The sequence below is a fragment of the Marmota monax genome, unplaced genomic scaffold, assembly GCF_021218885.2.
Source record: "Marmota monax isolate L192 unplaced genomic scaffold, Marmota_monax_Labrador192_F-V1.1 WCK01_AAM20220418_F8-fsc00021, whole genome shotgun sequence".
Lineage (NCBI taxonomy): Eukaryota > Metazoa > Chordata > Mammalia > Rodentia > Sciuridae > Marmota > Marmota monax.
In genome coordinates, this window is record NW_026695228.1 from 10,869,983 (window position 1) to 10,890,359 (window position 20,377).

General features: G+C 46.6%; 1 protein-coding gene across 1 annotated transcript in view; it reads left to right on the top strand.

The window, feature by feature from the left end:
* Itga9 (integrin subunit alpha 9) overlaps positions 1-20,377 on the top strand; it is a 320,954-nt gene that overhangs the window by 65,445 nt on the left and 235,132 nt on the right. Inside the window, exons 10-14 of the mRNA XM_046436952.2 lie at positions 2,549-2,654; positions 3,816-3,910; positions 7,559-7,649; positions 10,057-10,102; positions 16,292-16,446. Coding sequence (XP_046292908.1) covers positions 2,549-2,654; positions 3,816-3,910; positions 7,559-7,649; positions 10,057-10,102; positions 16,292-16,446 — 493 coding nt within the window. The remainder of the gene's footprint in view (positions 1-2,548; positions 2,655-3,815; positions 3,911-7,558; positions 7,650-10,056; positions 10,103-16,291; positions 16,447-20,377) is intronic.

Here is a 20,377-nt window from a genome sequence, read left to right on the forward strand (position 1 = left end):
TTGGTTCATCTACAACTACAAAAATATTTTTTTTAAATAGTGAAAATTATTATATGTACAAATAACCTTAACATATGTGGTACACAGAGAATGTTCATAACAAATCTCTGGGTGGTGATGCTTGGGTAGATTTTGTTTTTTATCCAAATGGTGACATTGCAATCTTTCAAAATAGAAAATCTGCTGGGCATGATGGCACACACCTGTAATCCCAGAGTCTCGGGAGGCTGAGGTAGGAGAATAACGAGTTCAAAGCCTCAGCAATTGGTGAGGCCCTGTCTCTAAATAAAATACAAAAAGGGGCTTGGTGGTTAAGTGTGCCTGAGTGCAATCCATGGTACATGCCTCCTGCAAAAAAACAAAAAACAATTAAAAAAAAAAGAGTATACTATAAAGCAGTGGCCAAGATGGTAGTGCTGGGAGAGGGTGGTGTTTAACTTTCATCAGGTGAGCAGATGCCAGGTGGAAGGGCCAGCAGGGGGAGGAGGGCCAGGGGATGTTAAGCCTTGCGCTGTCTGTGATGTTTGCAGACTTCTGGGGAAAGTGGATCTAAAACCTGGGTGGGAAGATGCTCTCGGCACTGCAGCCCCACTGACATTCTGGGAGGGAGAGCAGAGAGGATTGACGTGATTCTGTAGGTGAGAGCAGTGGGCACTTTGTGGCTGTTAATGTATTTGCAGGAGGCAAGCATTTGCATGGATTTTAAGCCCAACAGCTTGACTGTGTGTCCAGAGGAGCAGGTGCATTTTTTTGTTTTGTTTTGTTTTGTTACCACGGATAGGACCCAGGGGTCTTAACCACGGAGCCACATCCCCAGCCCTTTCTTATATTTTATTTAGAGACAAGGTCTTGCTAAGTTGCTGAGGCTGATTTTTGAACTCCAGGTCCTCCTGTCTCGGCCTCCTGGGCCACTGGAATTACAGGTGTGTGCCACCATGCCTGGCAAGGAGGTGGGATCTTGGAGCATGATAATCCCCCCTAGACTTCCTCTGGGCATGTCACAACCACGTGTGTCCTTGCCCCCCAACTTTCCTCACCCAATATGCCTGAATGTTGTAGGTTACCCTATTACTTCTTTTCAACCTTATGCCATTTGATTAGTGATTATAAAGCAGTATGGAAAAGTGAAAAAAATGATAGGCCTGAGTTTGAATCTTGGTTTTTGTCAGTTCCTAGCTGGTGACATGAACAGGTGGCTTATAATTGGCACCTCAATTTTCTTCATCTGTGAAAGGGGAAAGGACCTCAGGTCTGAATGAGGAGATGGACAGACAATGCTTGGTACATAGAAGGAATCGCCTGCTGGTGTCTTTCCTCTTCCCCATCACATGAGTAGGAAGAAGTCACATGCAGTTGGTCCTCTATATCTGTGGGTTTTGCATTCTTAAACTGTAGATTTAAAGTATATGCACAAAAAATTGTATTGACCATGTACAGACTTTCTTCTTGTCATTATTCCCTGAATGATACAGTGCAGCAACTTTGCATAGCATTAACATTGCATTAGATCTTATAAGTACTCTAGAAATAATTTAAAGTACACAGGAGAGTGTGCACAGGTCATATGCAAATACCATGCCAGTTTGTATAAAGAACTTGAACATCTGCAAATTTTAGAATTAAAGGGATCCTGGCACCAATACCCCACAGATACTGAGTGACACTCTTTTGTGTTTTGGGGTGGGGGTTTCACTGACTCAAGAAATCATCACATCTTTATTTCCAGATTGCAGGGTGTGTTTACAGGGAAGGAGATTTTTGTCAAGACAAAAGCCAGACACTCGTGGGATGGTTTGTGGGTATAGGGTGTGTCCCAAAATGCCTCTACAATGGGGAAGGTTTAAATATTCTTATGCCTTTAAACCTAATATCGCGTTTTAACCTTCTGGTATTCACATTTCAATGATTTGGGGTGGGGAGAGGGTATTTTTAGATGGCTTTTATTGCCACCATACACCCCTGACCACTTTCTCTGTTAATGGTTGCTCAGAATTTCATTCCTGAGCCATGAAAGACAGCATGGTTAGTTAGGTATCTTACCACCTCAGCCCCCTGACCAGGAACTACTGGGTTCCTGGATTTTCTGAACTATGACCCCCTCCATTGAGATTGCTAATAACGTGCGTCTTACAAAACAGCTATATGAACTGGTACCAAAAGGCACAGGAGAAAACAAACATGAATGTTTACCCCTTGAAAACAACTTTGAGGAAATTGTTATGTCATAGGAAAGGCTGAGGGGTTACTGTGGGGACAGGCAGGCAGGTGGCTTGCTGGTTGGTCTGTGGAGCGATAGGATGGGAAGGTGTAGTCATTGTCAACGTGATAGTCCCCTGGCCTCTAGAATGTATCTTGGGCTCTGGGAGACCCTCCTGCTGCACAGGTGAAGGACTCATTTTGCCCCCAGAAGAGAGGAGTTTGTGTTCCTGTGATTCTGCCCAGGTGTTTCCTGCTGATGGGTGTTCTGTTAGGAGGGTCGCCCTCTGAGCCCTGTGTTTTTATTGTTTTCTTTTTTTCATCCCACTTTTTCCTCCATCCTGTTTCCCAGGGAGCCCTGGAGGAGCAGCTGACCCTGAATGGGGATGGTGCTTACAATGCACACTTTGGGGAGAGCATTGCCAGCCTGGACGATCTTGATGATGACGGGTTCCCAGGTGAGTGAGGTCACACTGGGCCATAGAGCCCCTCCAGGTATAGCCGACTTTCCTCTGTCAGAGTGGCAGCCTGCCCTCCACTGTCCATCTGTAGCGAGACTCTCCAGGACCTCCTGGCTGTCCCTGCAGGCCCATGGAAGTTCTGAGGGAAGAAAGCACAACTCCTAGAGGTGTTCTCCACGTAGACACTCAGAGCCAAGTGCTGAGCCCACTGCGGGTTTGCTTCTGGATAATCCTTTCTCCAGCTAAGGGCTCTGCTATGTGTTTGCAGGGGAAGCGAACCTTGGGATGGGTCCACTGGGGGCTTCTCGTAGTAGATAAGTGTGTCTTAGCTTCCTCTGCTGCAAACTCTTGTTGTTTTTGAGTCTCAGATGCTTCAGGCTGCTCTGCCATGAAGCATCTGAGACTCAAGTAAGCAAGGAAATTTCCCCTGATAATGGTGGTGAGTGTGCGAGTGTATGTATGTTGCAGGGATGGAGATATGCAGACCTGATGTTCTGCTTGGACAGCAATATCCTCCACAGCCTCTGGTCTGTTTTAATACCTCTTTTCTGCACCGTGGACACAGTATGTCCCAGGGCTGGGGTACAGCTCTTATGTGGGCCAGATGACCTTTGATGCCTCATGCCACTGACTACTGAGGGTTTCATTCAGAGAGACCCAGCAACTCTCACTCAAGGTCTTGGGGCTGCATGTCCCTCACCCTTGACCTCACTTCTGTAGACACATGACTTCTGTTAAGAAGCCATGAGAAAAAGGTAAGTAAGAAAGATTGGGATTTGTTCCAGGAGTTATCAGTTTGTGAGAGTAATGTTGAGAGTGTGTGTGTATGTGTGTGTGTGTGTTGAATGCCATTCCACATATTTATCTAGGAATTGAGTTGCCTTTTCCCATTGGCAGTGGAATTCCCCTTGGACAGAGATTAGGATAGGAAGTTTACATTTAAACTTTTTTTTTTTTTGAGTACTTCAGCCCTTTTTCTTGTGAGGATGAGGTAGAAACTGACCTAAGACTAGGTGCCTAATTGAATGCTTGAATAATCAACAGCCAAAAATTCCTGGCTGAGGTCTCAGACGTGATAAGGAGAATTAGGGAAGCCACACTGAATGTTATTCCATGTGGTTTTTCTAACCCGTGTCTTTTTTTTTTTAATCCCCCCAGATGTGGCAGTTGGCGCACCCAAAGAAGATGACTTCGCAGGGGCCGTCTATATCTATCATGGGGATGCTGGTGGGATAGTCCCCCAGTACTCAAAGGTAATTGGTGTGAGAGTGATATGGTAACTGTTGATACGTTCATTCCACAAACGTGTATGAAACCCTCATTATGCCCCAGGTCCTGGGGGTACAAATGAAAACACATCTGTCTTGGCTTCAGACTGCCCACCCTCTAGTGGAAGAGAAAAACATTTGATATTGCTATATTAAGTGCAGAAAAGTATTCATAGATCCCGAGTTTGCTCACATTCAGGGATACATTCTGCCTATAAAAAGTCATATCCAAATTCTTATCCAGAGTTAGACCTACTTAAGAGAGAGAAACTTAGTTTTTTGGCGACTCTTTTGTCAACTATCTCTGTGCTGCCAAGCCTTAGGGATATGTTTTAAAATACAATCTAGAGAGAGTGAGTGATTCAGAGGAGGTCCTGGAAGTTTTTATGGGCTGTTGTCACAATTGGCATGAGAACTAGGAGCTAGTCAGAGCTCTGGCCTCACACCCCAGACGCGGGAACGTGGAAGTGGCGAGTTCTGTTTTTCGCCGTATCAGCTTGGTGTTTAATCTTGCTGATGGCATCAAGCCCAGCCTATGGGAAAAAAGGAAGTCACGCTCTTGACAGCACGGTCAGGATATTTGTGGATGTGTGTAGAGGGGCATTGGTTTGTGTCTTTGTCCCAGTGGAGCAGTGACAGAGATAGAGCACACATTGAGAAACTTCCTATCTGTGAATACTTATTACTGAATATTTACATGCTATGTACTTTCTTTTCATGTTTATATGTGTAGATTAAGAGGCAGTATGTAAATATAAGTACAGTTGATACATTCGTAATTGTTCTAAAACAGGTATAAGTTTGGGGTGGTGGGTTTGTGGCCAGCTGAACCCTGTGTTCCCTCTCTGCTGGCCTCCTGCTTAGTTAGGTGACCTGCCTGTGACAGACAGGTGCTTAGGAAGGTGCTGGGACAGGAGGGACTGTTTCCTGGGGGACGTCTCTGCCCTTTCCATACTCTGATTCCTCCCAGCAACTATGCGAAGTGGGTGTCTTTGATTATCCTTTGTTCTTTCATGAGGCAAATGTGACTTGGGGAAGGTGTTTTGCATGCCCAAGGTTGTAGGCGACAATGTGACCATTCACAGTTCACCATTTCTGACTCCCAAATGTTGATCATGACCACCATTCTCCACACTGGGAAAAGTCCCGCTCAAGGCAGCTTAGGAGGATGGCTTAGGAATATGGAAACTTATTTTGCCACGAGGCACGCTTATGCCAAGGAGCATCTAGCCACACAGATCATGCTCTTTTCATTAGAAATAAGTAATAATGGGAGCAAAAGACTCTCAGGTGATCTGGCTGACATGCTACAGGGAGAGGCTTTGGGAGCTGTGTGGAGGTCACATCTGTGCCCCAAGAGCTGCACTGATGTGGGTCAGGGATGCTGTTCCCAGTGTGACAAGGTGAAAGTCATCTAAGGAACCCTGTCCTCAGCGGAGGGTCAGGGTCATTCCCCAGGCATCCTCCTGGACCTGGGAGCCTAATCACACAGGGAGACGACCTGTGGAGACCCCTGTTTCCCCTCCGCCCAGCATCCTGCAGTGTTTTGTTTGGTTGCTGGGTGGAATCCCTGCAGAAAACTGCAGCATACATTTTGTGGTTAGCATGGAGCGTCTGTAGTAGGAAGCAGGGATCAGCAGCTGGACTGCCGGCCTTTGTCAGCACATGCTGGCTCCTTAGCCTTGACAGAGAAGTGGTTTGGAGTTTTTTTTTTTTTTTTTTTTTAAAAAAAAAAAAAGACACCCCTCTGATTATACTTTCCTAATTTGCTAAAATGTATATGATAAGGTCAGTGATTTAAAAGGGTTAAAAAAATTCTTTAATGACGGATTCTTCCAGGCCCAGGTCCTGGACAGAGCTGGCATTGTGTGAAGGAACTAGAGGGAGAAATCAGAAACGAATCCGGGCAACAGGATCGCTTTTCTTTGGCCCAGATTGGTATTATTTCTGCTGGCTAAATTGTGAGATCAGGGCCTCCTTAACTTCTTCCACATTACTCTTTAGCGCATTCCTCTTTCTTGAGTTTATCCTGAAAAGTGTTGATTTTAAGATCCTTGTGTGCCTTTCTCGATTTGAGAGCCCTCAGGGCACGTCATGGCGGCCCCTCTGATCTTTTCTCTCGCCATAACGGACACTGCATATAAACCTGGTCAAGTGGAGGTTTTCCAAGGTTCCTGGTTTCCATTTAGGGTTATTAGCCCTGAGCAGACTTATCTTCCTGGCTTTATAGCATAATGGCCTGCAGATGTCTGCGGATAACTTAAGCCTACGTCGCCACCCCCAAATGGACCACCCCTTCACTCTCCCCCTGGTCCCAGCCACAGCATACCTTAGAAATGCAAACCCAGGGTGAGCTACTACTAGCGTTGTTCTTGGCCTTTGGAGTCAAGATGGTCTGCTTCAAAGCATGGCTTTTAAGAGGTATGCAGACTTGCATGCATGTTTGTTCAGACAGCCCCGTTGCCTGTTTGCGAGAAGCCGTTCTTCGAGAGTGTTGCCTATAGTGCTGCCGTACTGTTCCTGCAATGCTGTCATGTTTCCTGAGGGATGGCTTAACTGAAGGTGGCAAGCGGCCCTCCCGGATCATTTCTGGGAGGGTTATTGGCAGTTATCAGCTGCTGGAGAGTGGGGATATCCTCATCTCCTTCTATAGTTCCTGTGGGAAACTCCCCCTGCACACACTCATGATTTCTCTGCAGGATGACTTGGTGAGAAGGGAAAGGAAGGAAAGGCGATGTGAGCCCCTGGTATCCACAAACCTGGTCCCATTGTGGATTTTGCTACGACACATGAAAACCAAGCGTGTCTCTTGTCATCCACAATGTGGGTATCGGGAGGTGAGCCTCCCCAGGGAGACTGGATCCAGGGAAGGAGAGGCTGGTCAGGTCCCAGAAGATGGGATTTTCTGATTGAGGAAGTTTGGTGTCCTGTGAGGAACCATGCCACACGATCGATCATCAGTACACAGCTCTGGTGTGAGGCGGGCTGGTTGTATCACAAGTATTCTTGATTCACGTGATGATAAGCACGGGTGCTAACATGTCCTGTGGTGGTGGACTTGTGAACCTAGTTTACTAGACAAAGATGTTTAATTCTGTCTGTGAAGCTTGGGAGACTGTAGACCTCCTGGGGTGGTTTCCACGTGGCCATCTTTCCAGCGAGATGGGTTAATTATCTGGCCATTTAGGGAAGAGACCATTATTGGGTGCATCTTGGGGGGAAGTGTTATCTGGCAACTATTTGGGTAGAAAGGAGGGAAATATGCTATTCCTATTTCAGCCAGGTATACCCAAGTCAAAAGGAAACAGAACCTGTTAGAAATGGAAGTTTCATCCGTCGTGTTAACTTTACATGTCAAACTATTGCGCTGGTGTAGGCGGATTTTTTTTTTTTTTTTTTTAAGCAAAATTTCAGAATGATGACTTTTGGCCAAGGCAAATAATAAAGCAGTGTGTGGTCTTCAACAGCCTACCAGAGACCCCCTACCTGATCAAATTCGGGCTGTGATTTTTTTTTTTTTCCTTTTCAACCTAATACCAGGTTCCCTGGGGAAGCTGGGTTCAAGGAATCCCAGGTTCTTGTATGTGACTCTGCTTCTTTCCGGTGACTCCATTTCCCCGTTATCTGTTTTAGAAACTGTCTGGGAGGAAGATTAACCCTGTTCTGCGGATGTTTGGGCAGTCCATATCTGGAGGCATTGATATGGATGGAAATGGCTATCCGGGTAAGCTGTTGTTCTTTAAAAACACATGAGATGAAGATTCATGAAATAGAATAATTGTCACTTTGGACAGCCGTTGTTGCATCCATTTGGGATTAGGACAATTCACACAGTAGAATGGGGTCTTCTGCTTAGTATTTGATTTTAAGGTTAAAAATAGTGTTGAAGGGTTGTTTTTTTTTTTTTTTTCGAGTTTTAAAATGATCGACAGGGTTAAGTAGCAGGCAGGTGGATTTTTTAGTGATTTCTGTGGTAGCAGTTCTAATGAAGAAAAAAGAAAGCATTGTCCACATTTATAATGCTATATAATGAAACCTCATTTTCCAAAAATATTTGACCATATTCAGAGATGTCTCATTTTTGAGAGGGAAAAGGAGCATGCACCTCCCCATGCACACAAAAGAAAATTACTGAAAGATTTGGATAAGAAGAAAACCATGTTCTTCTGTTGATGGAGAGCAGACCTTCACTGTTCAAGGCTGGCTGGCTGGTGTTCTAGGTTAATTGGTGTGTTGTAGTGGTTGAGGCTAATTGAATAAAAACTACAGTTTCAAAACCCACCCCAAGTGATACCTGGTTTAGGTCAAGTGGTTCTTTGCATGTTTGAAGATGAGGACGTGCAGACAAGAATTTGAAAATATCCAAAGTCGTCATGAAGTGCTGAAAACACTTCCCCAAATATATACTCATCTTGCTTTTGAGAAAAATATTTTTCTCTTCAAATCTGTGCAAACTAATGCCATCCTGAACGAGGATGCCTATTTTTATACAAATGGGAGTTTTGAATGTCCTTGAGACTACAGAGCTGAGAGGAGTAGTAATAGAGAGGAGTTAGTGTGGAAACTTTGGCCCCAAGATAGACCCTCCTGGATCATCTTTTTTTTTTGTTTGTCTTTGAGTTTAGGAAAGTGGTTGTTCTTGTTACGGGTGATCTAAGGTCAACCTCGAATATCTCATATGGGTTGAACATTTCAAGATAGGCAGAATGCTGCCATATCCAATGGCCATCTCAGTGATGTCATAGGGATAGGGAGGAAGGGAGGGGGTATTTCCCCACTTTATAGTTAGCATCTGTCTCAGAGGGGGTTGGGGACTGACCGGAGCCTGCAGCAATGGGCGGGACTCAGGTCTCCGGGTGGCTTTGCTGCTTCTCTATAAATGCATGATGGTAAGCAGATGTGGTCACATTTCACAATGGATCTGAACGACTTTTTCGAGTTTTTCTTAAGAGGAATGACAAATTTGTCATGTTCTTTAATTTTCAAATACCAGTCTGCTAAAAAAAAAAAAGTTGAAGAACAACAAAATTAATAAATACACCCAAGTGCAGAAACATTAGGAACAATTTAATTCATGGATTTGCTGTGTTTTTCCTTAATGAGGGCATGTACAGATGTTCTCTGTTTATGATGGGCAGATTTAGATTCCAATTTAGACTCTTGGACTCAGAGGCTTGTTTCTATGAACTATGATGGAGCCCTAGGGCTAAGGGGGGGTGGGGATGCGGGTGAGAAGGAAAGGCAGACAGCTATTGGATGAGTGAATACTTCCTAAATTAAAGTTATTTAGAAATAAATAAAAATTACTAACAGCAGGGGTGCTACTCAGTGGTAGAGTGCTTGCCTGGCATATGCAATGACCTGCATTTGATCCCCAGCATGGCAAAGGAAAAAGAGAACTCTTCTTGCACCACAAAACATGAATAGTTAAACCAGTGTTTTGGTTTATAGTTTACCAAGTATTTTTATAAATTTTTAAATTTAGCATGTGTAATAGTAATATTTGACATGTGCGATAATTTTTCTCAAGTATTATAAAGTATTGACAGCTTTTGAAGATGGTCCTGCAAATAATGATTCTACACTCCACAGGGACACACTGAGGTCACATAGAGTGAGGGTGAAAGGGGATTATTCCATGGTTCGGAGACCCTAGAGCATTTTCTAAGAGTTATTTAATTTAGGGTATCCCTCTCTTTAACTCGCCAATTAAAAAGTAAAAAAATCTGAGCTATATATGTAAATTGAAATATGTTAGTAACCACATTAGAGTTATAGACAAAATAAGTGAAGTTAATTTTTATAATGTTTAATCCCAAATGGCCAACATGTTATCATTTTATACATAATCAACATAAAAGCCATTAATGAGTTAATTTTTTTTAAAAATTAGGATTTCAAAATCTGGTGTGCATTTTACGCTTGGAGCCCATCTCAATGCAGACACATTTTAAGGTCTTAATAGCCATATGTGGATTGGCTGCCATTTGGGACAATGTGACTCTGATTCTTACAATCATTACATGGTGCAGACAATGGCAGTCAGAGGTGTCTGTTGCTGTCATGTGTCATGCCAGGGCCAGTGGGTGGCCTTCCATAAGTTTCTGACTACTGTGACTTCTTGTTTTCAGATGTCACTATTGGAGCCTTCATGTCCGACAGTGTGGTTCTTTTAAGGTGAGGTGCCTCACCCCTGCTCCTTGGGTGTGTTCTTCATGGGGAGGGGTGGGACTGGTGGGGGAGGCACAGTGTGTATTCACTGATGGGCAGCTTTTCCCTCTGCTGAATTTTTTTGGGGGCCGGGAGTGCTTAGTGGATGCAAATGTCTCATTCTTTTCCTCCAGCTGTTGGGCCTTGAGTGGCTTATAGGTGGGGGACGATAGCAGGATTTTTAGAGACCTAAACCCAGGGGCTGTTTCCTTGTGGTCATGAACAGCAATATAAATATTAATGATAAATATTATCATTTTTGATGGGTGCTATGATAGTCAAAGGGCTGGGAAGTACTGTCCTTCCTACGTTTTATCTCTGTACCCAGCTTCTTTATATCAGTTAGCTCTCAACTTCCAGAGATCAGAGGCACTTCACTGTTTGGTGGCAGCAGAAGTGTGAGGACTGTGAGCTCAAGTCTAGTGCTCACTGAAGCCCATTGAGTCAGGATCTCTCCTTCCAAGACTGGTGTGTGGGGGGTGGTCGCCATCACCACCCATGAACCATCTCTAAGTATTTCTGTCTGTGTGAGTCAGAGGAGGCAGAATTACACTTTGGAGTGGGAGCCAACTCTTAGGTTTTGTTAGTAACCTCATGGCAGAACGTTCTAAAATAGACTGATAGGATCTTAGAACTGGAAAGGATCCCAGAGGCCACGTAGTTCCATGCTCCAGATACTTCTCATTCAGTCCTGCCTTCTCTGAGTCTCCCCCAGAGACACACACAGCCTCCTGAATGAGGTGCCATGGCTTAGGAACTTCTAAGGAAACAGTTGATCCCCAGGTAACTCTTAAATATTGCATTGTTAAAGAGGCAGAATGACCTTGAGGTTGAGTGTGACCTTGAGGACCAGGTGGCCTAGATTCAAACCTTGCCTGTGTCCTTAGAAAGGCAAGGTCCTGACCTTCTGCCTCAGGATGCTCGTCTGCAGAACAGGATGTTCTTGGCCAGAACTCCATTAAATAGTGTAAAGTGCTCTTAGCAGTGCCTGGCCTCCTTCTCCCCAGGTTAGCAAGTCTTATGATGTAAATTGGGTTAAATTCACCTCACTGAGGTTCTGCTTCCTGGTCTAGCATTTTCTGCACAGCAGCCCTTCGGTGTGTGAAGGTAACATTTATGTCCCCCAGGCAGGGATTCACGAAGATCAAACCTCTATGGTTCTTAATTCTCCATCTTGACTGTGTTTTTACTTTCTTTATCACCCTTTTCTCTGGGGTGATGATTTTCCTCTTGTGTAAGACAACTTTTGAGGCTCCAGATGATGGAGGAGATTCAACTTATGACTCATAGTTCTCACTCGCCTTCCTCGATATGTTCGTACTCTCTTCACCTCCTGAGCAGCCTGATCCCATTTGTTGAGATTGCTCTCAGATACACCATGACACGTTCCTTGGCTTCTCAGTTGAAAATAGGCCTTCTTGATCCTGGGAGCATCTGGCTTTAAGTTCCCTTCTGTAGGTTATTTTATCATCCTCCTTCCGTCTGTTGAATTTCTTTTGGGCTGGAGGTGCATGCGAGCTCCAAAGGGCTTTTCTTCCTTCATGAATGTTTTTTGTCTTCTACACGGATGTGAATGTTGAAGTGATTGCTTAGTGGACCTGAGATCTCAGAATCCAGACCAGGGTGAGGGGTTGAGTCTGATGAGGTGAAACTTATTAGGGACAAATGTGAAATCCAGGGAGGAGAATGCCAGAGAGAGCACAGATCCAAGGAAGGAGTCTAAGAAAGGAACTTGAGAGCCCCAGCCTGGATGAGGAGCCCAGAGGCCAGGCCAGCTGTGGAGAAGCTCATGGGGATGTTGAGATCCCAGGAATTCTTTCACTTCTTTACTCAGCCCGTCATGTTGACCTGTTGAGATGCAACTACGCACATGTCAGATCCTGGGGATTCGGTAGAGAACTTGACAGACCTGGTCTAGCTCCTATACAAATAGGTAATAACTGCAACTAATGTTGGATGAATACCTACCATACGCCAGAAGCTGTCTAAGCATTTTACATAAGGTCCTGCATCAAGTAACCGCTATTCATATTCAAAGACATTAATGCTTGGCTAGGTGACTTTGTCACTGCAAGTGTCAGAGCATATACTTACGGAACCTATGACTCACTAGGTGATGCCATCTCCAGACCTCTACCGTACATGCCGTCTGCCATCCCCTGAAATGTTGCATGTGTCACGTGACTGGTATTTTCATTCTTTGTGGTCATTTTCTTCTGGTGTGGATGTATAATTTGCAAACAGTAAAATGTGCCAATTTGCGTGTATGGCTCGATGAGTTTTGACTAGTAGACACACCTGTATAACTGCTATCTCCCATCAAGATAAAGAGCATTTCATCACTACTTAGTTTCCTTGTGCTCTTTCTGATTATCCCATTCTCTCGATAGACAGCCAGGCACTCTTGTGACTTCTGTCCCCCTCGATCACTTTGGCCTGTTCTGGGATTTCACATAAATGGAATTAGAATGGGCTCTCGATTCTGGTTTCTTTAATGCAATGCGATGTTCTCAAGATTGTTCCGCGTTGGGCTGTGTTGATTGTGCTGGGATTTGTTCACTTTTCTCTTGACAGAATATGCATTGACTCCCTGCTGCTTACCAGTTCCATGATATAGGTATGGTTATCATTCCCATTTTATGGGTAAAGAGATCAAGGGCATGCAGGTTTTATTAACTTAAAAAAAAAAGTAATTACAGATGTGCCTTGAAAACAGCAAAGCAGGGTCACGAGGTCAAGGGCACTGGTTTTGGTTTCAGGAGGGGCTGAGTCCCGTTGGAGGTGACAGAAGCCAGTGGTTCTGTGGCTTTGGCAGCTTTGCAGGAGTGATGGGGCCTGAGCCAGATGGCTGTGGGTGGGTGAGGGAAGGAGAAGCTGAGAGCACAGAGCGACTCTTGACTGCCTCTCCAGGAGCTGGGCGGCTAAGGAGCAAATGGAATTGGCAGGTGGTTCGGAGAGGGTATTTTAAGGATGGCAGGAGTTAGGCCAAGGATATCTGTGAGAACTTTCCTCATGTCCTAAGGCCCTAACCCTCCTGGAAGGGAACAGAGGTGGTCAAGCTCAGCTGTATCCCCATTCATCTGAGCCCTGCTACCCTGACCCCATTCCTCCCTTGGGGCCTGGAGAGGTTGCTGTGGGTGGTGGTGGGGGGTAAGGAAGGACAGGGCTGCTGGAGAGGGAATCTGGCACGCAGGCCGAGGGTGTGGGGGCCTCATCTTTTGGGTACCCTAGGATAGGAATAGAGTCAAGGGGAGGTTCAGCTTGAGATGAGGGTGAAGCTGAGGATGCTAACCCCCCAGTCTATTCCAGGAGGTCAGGGGACTTGGGGAACAGTGGAGGTTTCAGAGATGAACTGTGGAGGGAGCAAGGAGGGACAGGCAAAGGAATCATCAAGCTTATCTGAGGGGCCATGTAGGCTGGACATCTATGGTGGCATCATTAGGATCAGGTTCCTGGGATATGACTGACTGACAAGGAACAAGAAGGCCTGGAGGTTTCAGCTGATCTAAGTAGGGTGCTCAGACATGACTTGGGTGCTGGGCAAGTTCATGGATTTTTGAGTGACCTCAGATTTTGGGTGGGACCAGAAAAGGGGGGAGGCCCAGGACCATGTCCACACTGTACCTGGTCTCTTCAAGGAGAGACTGCAGAGGGGCATAGGTTAGGAATGCTTGGGCTGCAGCTCAGAGAAGACCTGACTGAGGGTGGCTTCCAGTGTAAACAGACATAAGTCTATTGGAGGTAGAGAGCCCCAGGGCTTGCTGGTGGCAAAGTGTCACCAAGAGGGTAGGCTCTTTATATGTCCACCTGTTTCTACTCTGCAAAAGACAAGAAAAAGTTTGAGCAACACCGTGCCACAGGGTGCCCCAGCTGCTTTTATTACCCACCTAGAAATGGAATGTTAAGATTTGAACTGTCAGTTGTAAGAAACAAGCATTCCAGCTACCAGCCTCTGGGAAGTCTGGAAAGTACTGCAGTGCTGTCCTCGGGTGCCCTTTGCTTTTATCTTAGAGGCTGGGGCATTTGCAGGCAGGACTGTGAGAAGCCATCTCCTGCCCCAGGAGGGCGGGCTAGTGGGCCCTGATCTGCCCTCAGGAAGTTTGCTCAGGAGGGCAGGCTCTGTGTTAGGGTGATAGGTACCTGGTGCTTTGCCATCGAGGGGTAAAGGAAGTGATCAGAGACACTATGAAAGATTTCTGGGCTTTTCCTCATCCAAAAACAATACTTGGAGCTGAAACAAAAAGGTTTGAGGGAACCTATCTGACAGATGTTGGAAGGAGATGTACCCGTGAGGGTCCCTGCCGACTGTTTGAAAGGATTCTGTTTCGTAACCTTCAAGGTCATCGTGTGGGGACTGCTCACGTCTGCCTCCTGCTTGCCTTGCGCTGTGCAGCAGAGCTCTCTAATGACAGGAGAACTCAGCCCGTTCCCTGACCAGGTAGCCTCTGGCCCAGGGGAGCAGGAGGAGATGGACTTTTCTTGGGTTCCAGGACCAAGCAGCTCAGGGATTGCAGGGTGGGGCTGTCTGTCCCAGGCAGAAACCAGCTTTCTCCGGTACCTGATGCCTCCTGGTCTCTCTTCTGTCTCTTGAAGCTTTGGGCACTGCTGTGATTTTCAGTTTCCTGGGCTGCAGTAAAGTTTACACCTACTTTACACATCTCCTGTCCTGCAGTAGTGTCCAGCATAAGGATGAATTCATTGGGATCTCAGTTCTTGGTGGGGGACTGATTTGGAAAAACCTAGCACTGTTCTCCTTAGCAAGGGTGGTGGAGTGGGGTCACCGAGGGAGCCAGGGGTTCTTGGGAACTTCCTGGGAGAAGGGACCTTGCCGCTGGCTGTTGAATAGTCAGTGGGGCTTTCTGCAGTGTTCATTGGCATCTATACAATTGTGCTGACCAGGGGTAGCCTATCCATTTTCTAAGGTAATTCTAGCATTCTCAGAATGAACCCAGAAGAAAATTGAGAGGCCAGGATGTTGATCTCCTTCAGGCACCATTGTTGTCCCACTTCCTTTTGCCCTACAGCCGGATTTGCTCAGGGAGTCCCACTGCCCTGGTCACAGCTGCCCCTCTGTTGACCCTCCTGTCCCAGGAGTGGTGGCAGCCGCTGGATCACCCTCACGCCATCTGCCGCAGGCAGGCCTCACTTCCTTTTCCCACCAAGGTTTTCTTTGCTGCTTCCTTCTCTTGGAGTTGGTGGATTGTCATTCCCATCTGCCCATCACCCTGGGCTCTCTTTGAGGGAGCATGGTATACAAGTGAGGTCATTGTTCCCAAGCCACTAAGGTCCCTTAATCTCATTATGTCACCCCTATGACTGACACTGGGGCTCCTTAGAGGTAAAAGGCTCTCTCTGAGAGGCCTGCAGGGGAGAAGGTTAAGCGGAGGCTTAGGTGAAACTTCCCTGAGCAGATGTTTGCCATGAGAGCAGAATTTTGTCCATCTGTTGGCTTGGATGGACACTGACCATCCATCAAGAGCTGGGGAATGGGCCATGTCAAGGGAGAGGACTGTGAATGTTTATTGGGTTTGATTTGATTCTGAGGCCAGGCGGGTTGATTTTTTTTTTTTCTGCCCTTGAAGTGCTTTGCTGTCACCAGCAGGGACTTCATTAATCAAGGTCATTAAGAAAAATGGTCCCTGAATTGGTAGAGATGAATGAAGGAGGCGGTTCAGCCAGTTGGAGGGACTGCAGTTTGTGCTTACAATGGCAGTGAATGCTTTGGAGGACACCTGAGCTTGCCCCTAGTTCTTGAGCCCTGCCTTCTGGTGTAGGAACTCCTCTTAAATACACCCATAGCTCCCTAGTAAGTGGAAATCAGAACTTATTTGATAAAAATTTTTAAGTAATCACCCGGCAGCATCTGGTGGTTCACTTATGGCTTCAACCAGATGTGTTTGATTAACAACTAACTTGCCTTTATTATTAGAAGGCTAACCATTAATATATTAGGAAATGTGCTACTTTTAAGACCAGAAAAAGTATTTACAGAGCACACTGGACCTTCTCTCTTGGGGTTCTTTTTTTTTTTTTTTTTCATACTTTAATCAAATGCTGGCTGAAGGCCCGGGATTTATCATGTCTATGTAGTTCTTGTTTGATTCCCGAGAGCTGTTCTTTACCATGACTGAGTCATCTTCCCCTCTTGCCCTGCAGGGCCAGGCCGGTCATTACGGTGGACGTCTCCATCTTCCTCCCAGGCTCCATCAACATCACGGCGCCTCAGTGTCATGATGGACAGCAGCCTGTGAACTGCCTGAATGTCACGGCCTGCTTCAGATTCCACGGCAGACACGTTCCGGGAGAAATTGGTAATGAGTCACCGAGTCAGGGCTCGGGTTACACATCTTAGCTGGAGTAGGATTGCAGGATGGTGGGCAGCTGTGGGACATTTCGGAGTTTTCTCCTGCCCTGCATCGGCCGGCTTTGCAGGCAGCAGATGGGTGGGCTGGACACCCCTTCCCTCAGAGCTCCCTCCCCTCTCTCTCCTGCTCATCCACAGCTCTAGGACACATGATGTTGGACCCCAAGCATCCTTTGCCCAATGTACGTGGACCAGACTCAACTTCACTGGAGGGCGGGCCAGGCTGTGGGAATGTGGTGCCAGGGAGCCTGGGTCTTATGGAACATTCCATGCAGTTAGAAAAAAAGAAGTGATGGTCTTTGGAGGCTCCCCGTGGAGTTTGCAGCATCAGCCAGATGTCGGGGGGATTATTCCATTTACTGTGGGATCAGGACGTGGAGTTTTCAAAGGCTTAGGTTTTCAAAAGAGGGGGCCCTGCTTTGGCAGCACAGAGAAAGCAGGTGGTAGCTGTCCCTGCTATTTCTTAGACTGGGGGGAAGGCTGACTTGCTGTCCTGCCTCCAGAGACTGGATGAAGCCCCAGAACAAGACAGGGTCAGCGTTGATTAGAACACAGAGCACGGGATCATTTGGAGGAAATGATTCCAGGATATTATGTAGATTAATAGGTGCTTTGTTTGTACTTGGCAAGGCTGATTGAGTAGAAAGAAAAATTCCACGCGAACAAACAAAATCACGATAAAAGCCTGTATCTCTCTTCCAGAGAGCATTTGCAGGCCAGGGCCATTCTCTTGATTTCCTTCGTTGGTCTCTCGAGAAGCGCGGAGATGGGATCGTGAGGCAAATCCATGTTCGATCAATAGTTATGAGGCCCTTACAAAGTGCCAGACACTGTTCAGCCCTGGGCACAGAGGAATAGACAGGATGGGCATAATCCTTGCCCTCATGGGGCTTTTGTTTTGGGGGGAGGAGTCTTTCTTGCTCGCTCTTCTAGATACATGCAGGCTCCTTGGTTGGCAGATTTATGCTGGTACATGAACACAGATTTCTCACTCTAACAGTGGACTCCCCCAAGGGCAAGTTCATAATGTGTTTAAGTAGTTAAAAAACAAGAGTTCTGCCTGTCCCCAGGAGTGTTATTCATCACTTCCTCCTTTCCCTGGGGAGCTGCCTACGGCCTCATGGAGCCTCCTGGTTGGCCAAAGGAAGGGTAGATAGTGTCTTGCTCCTCTCTGGACAGGCTGAAGCCTGACCTGTTCATTTCTCTCCCTGAAGGCTGGGAATCCAGGCTGGCACCTCTGGACTCTCACCAGTGTTGAATGAAAACCAGGGTGGGTTTGGGGGTGAGCCCTCCATGGTTCTGTTTTGCACACTGACCCAGTGCTGCTGCGTTTCCATTGGCTGTCAGATAGCCTGATGAAGTTGTGAGTGAGCAGAGGTGTCTGCCTCTGGACATGCTATCGAGCCCAGGACCTGAGAGCTGGCCATTTACACTAACAGGGGAAATAGGGTGGAAATGAGCAACTTGACCATAGGCCCCTTTTCTGCTTTAGGGATGCATTTCTGCTCTGGAGAGTGTTTGCATGCAGAGGACATCCTCTGAGTCCTGGTCTTTTGAGAAGCAGGCGATGGGATAACAAGGGATAGTGAAGATGTGTGAGGAATGGGGGAACCCTCAGTCTGGTAATGACTGCGTCATTCCTTGAGGAAAAGAGGAAGAAAACGTAGGAAAGCTGTTAAAGTAGAAATAACCCTTTCGCCTTTCCTCCTGGGAAACTCTAAGGGAAACCCTGGAAGGAGAATTTATGAGTAGATTTTTCCCAGCAGAAATCTTCTTCTGATGGAGAATGGGAATGATTCGAAACTGGCTGGGAGAGACCAGAGCCAGAGTTGATGGGAGACAGCTGGCTCCCTCCTGGCCCAGGCTGGTGTGGGGGGTCCTAAAGAACCAGCTGGGGGCAGGGGAAGGAGGGAGGGAAAGCATCCCTCGGGGCTCATCAGCTTTTCCATCAACATGACATCATTTGACATGGCAGGAACACGAGCTGCCAGAATGGAAAACCTGTAGCCGTGAGATGTGCTGTTGGAGCAGGGCCTGGATCAGAACCAGCACCCTCTCGGGGCTGGTTGTCTGCCTCACGTGAGGGGCAGCTACAGTACGCCCCAAACCAAGTGAGCTGATTGGCTGCTGCTCTGACACATTCTCCACTTCCCGTGGAGCCCATTCCCAGCCCCCCTGGGGACTTGGGTGAGTGCTGTTTAAAACTATCAGTGGAGCCCAGAGCTGCAGAATGATCTTTGTTTCTTCTTACTGCCTGCGGCTACAAGACCCTCCTCACTCAGGCAGGGTTTCTCATGGTGCGTCTTGCTTCTAGAAGAGTCTGACACAGAATTGACTATTTTTTGGGTCATTTCAAATGTCAAAATAAATTTTGAACCAAGGAGAAGCAATAAGTAGACGGTTCTCGAGATGAAATGCTTCCAAAATGATTGCACTTGGCGAATAGGCTAATTCAGTCTGTCCATGATTGTTACCTTTCAGATTTTTCTGAAATGTTGAGAGTGTTGGCATGCACACTCCCGCCTGGGGCAGAGCAGTGTGCCTCATTTTCAGCTCAGTCTCTGAGCTGCTGCTCTTCCTCCCCTTCCTCGAGTTGCAGGAGATGCCACATGTCTACAGTTCTGCAGTTTGAGGATGGAAGTTGGTGTTTTTTAAAGTACCCAATCCAGTGCTGGGCACATGTTGAAGGTCAAATCCATTCCCTTTTCTTGACTTCCCTGTGTTAATCTGGGTCATCCCCCAAATAGATCTAGAGTCAAGGATCCAAGTGCACATCATTGACTCAGGAGTAAACTCTGAGCCGGGCTCGGTGGCCCATGCCTGTCATCTCAGCAATTCAGGAGGCTGAGGCAGGAGGATCACAAGTTCAAGGCCAGCCTGGGCAACTTAGCAAGACCTTGTCTCAAAATGTAAAATAAATAAATAAATAAATAAATAGGACCGAGGAATGAAACTCAGTGGTAGAATACCCCCTGGGCTCATTCCCCAGCATCACAAAAACAAAACTAGCAAAACCAGGGGTGATCCCTGGCAGCACCAGTAGGGAAATGGGGTACTGAGACAGCAAGGGTGGGCAGCTGTAGTCAGAGAAACGGAACAGGGAGGGAGGGAGACAGAAAACAGATATAAATATGAGGTTGGTTGGATGATGATGATGATTGGTGCTGGGGATTGAACGCAGGGCCTCTCACATGCTAGGGAAGAGCTCTACTACTGATCTAACCCCTGACCTTGATTGACTGATTTTAAAGAATTAGTTAATAAGATTGTAGGGGCTGATACATGTGAATTTTGCAGGGCAGGCAATAGGCTAGAGACCCAGGGCATAGTTGAGGTTGAATCTCAAATCCAAAGCAGGCTAGAAGCAGAATTCCTTCTTTCTGTGGGGGGACCTTAGTTTTTTTGTGTTGTTTTTTTTAGACTAATGATTGGATGAAGCTCATCCACAGTAGAGAGATCAATCTGTTTTATTTAAAGTCTGATTTAAATGTTGATCTCACTTTAAAAATACCTTCATAGTAACACTGAATTGATGCTCGGCAAAATATCTGGGTATTCTGTACAGCTCAGCCAAGTTGACACACAACTATCCTAGCAGCCATATAGGTGTATTACTCAGCAGGTTACCCATGTGGGCAGTTGGAACTTGTGGGGGAACCCTGAAAGTCAGCTCTGAGGCACCTTCTCCACTATCCCATCTAAAGGCTGAGGGAATAGGGATCCTGCCCCACGGAGGGCTGCCCGGGCCCTCTGGCCTGCCGTGCATGTTGGCAGAGCCACTAGAGAAAGCCCTGGGTAAAGGGACGCAGGTGCTGGTAGCTGCAGGTTGGGCTGGACCGCAGAGAAAGGGTTCAGGCCAAGAGGATATGGGTGGGGGA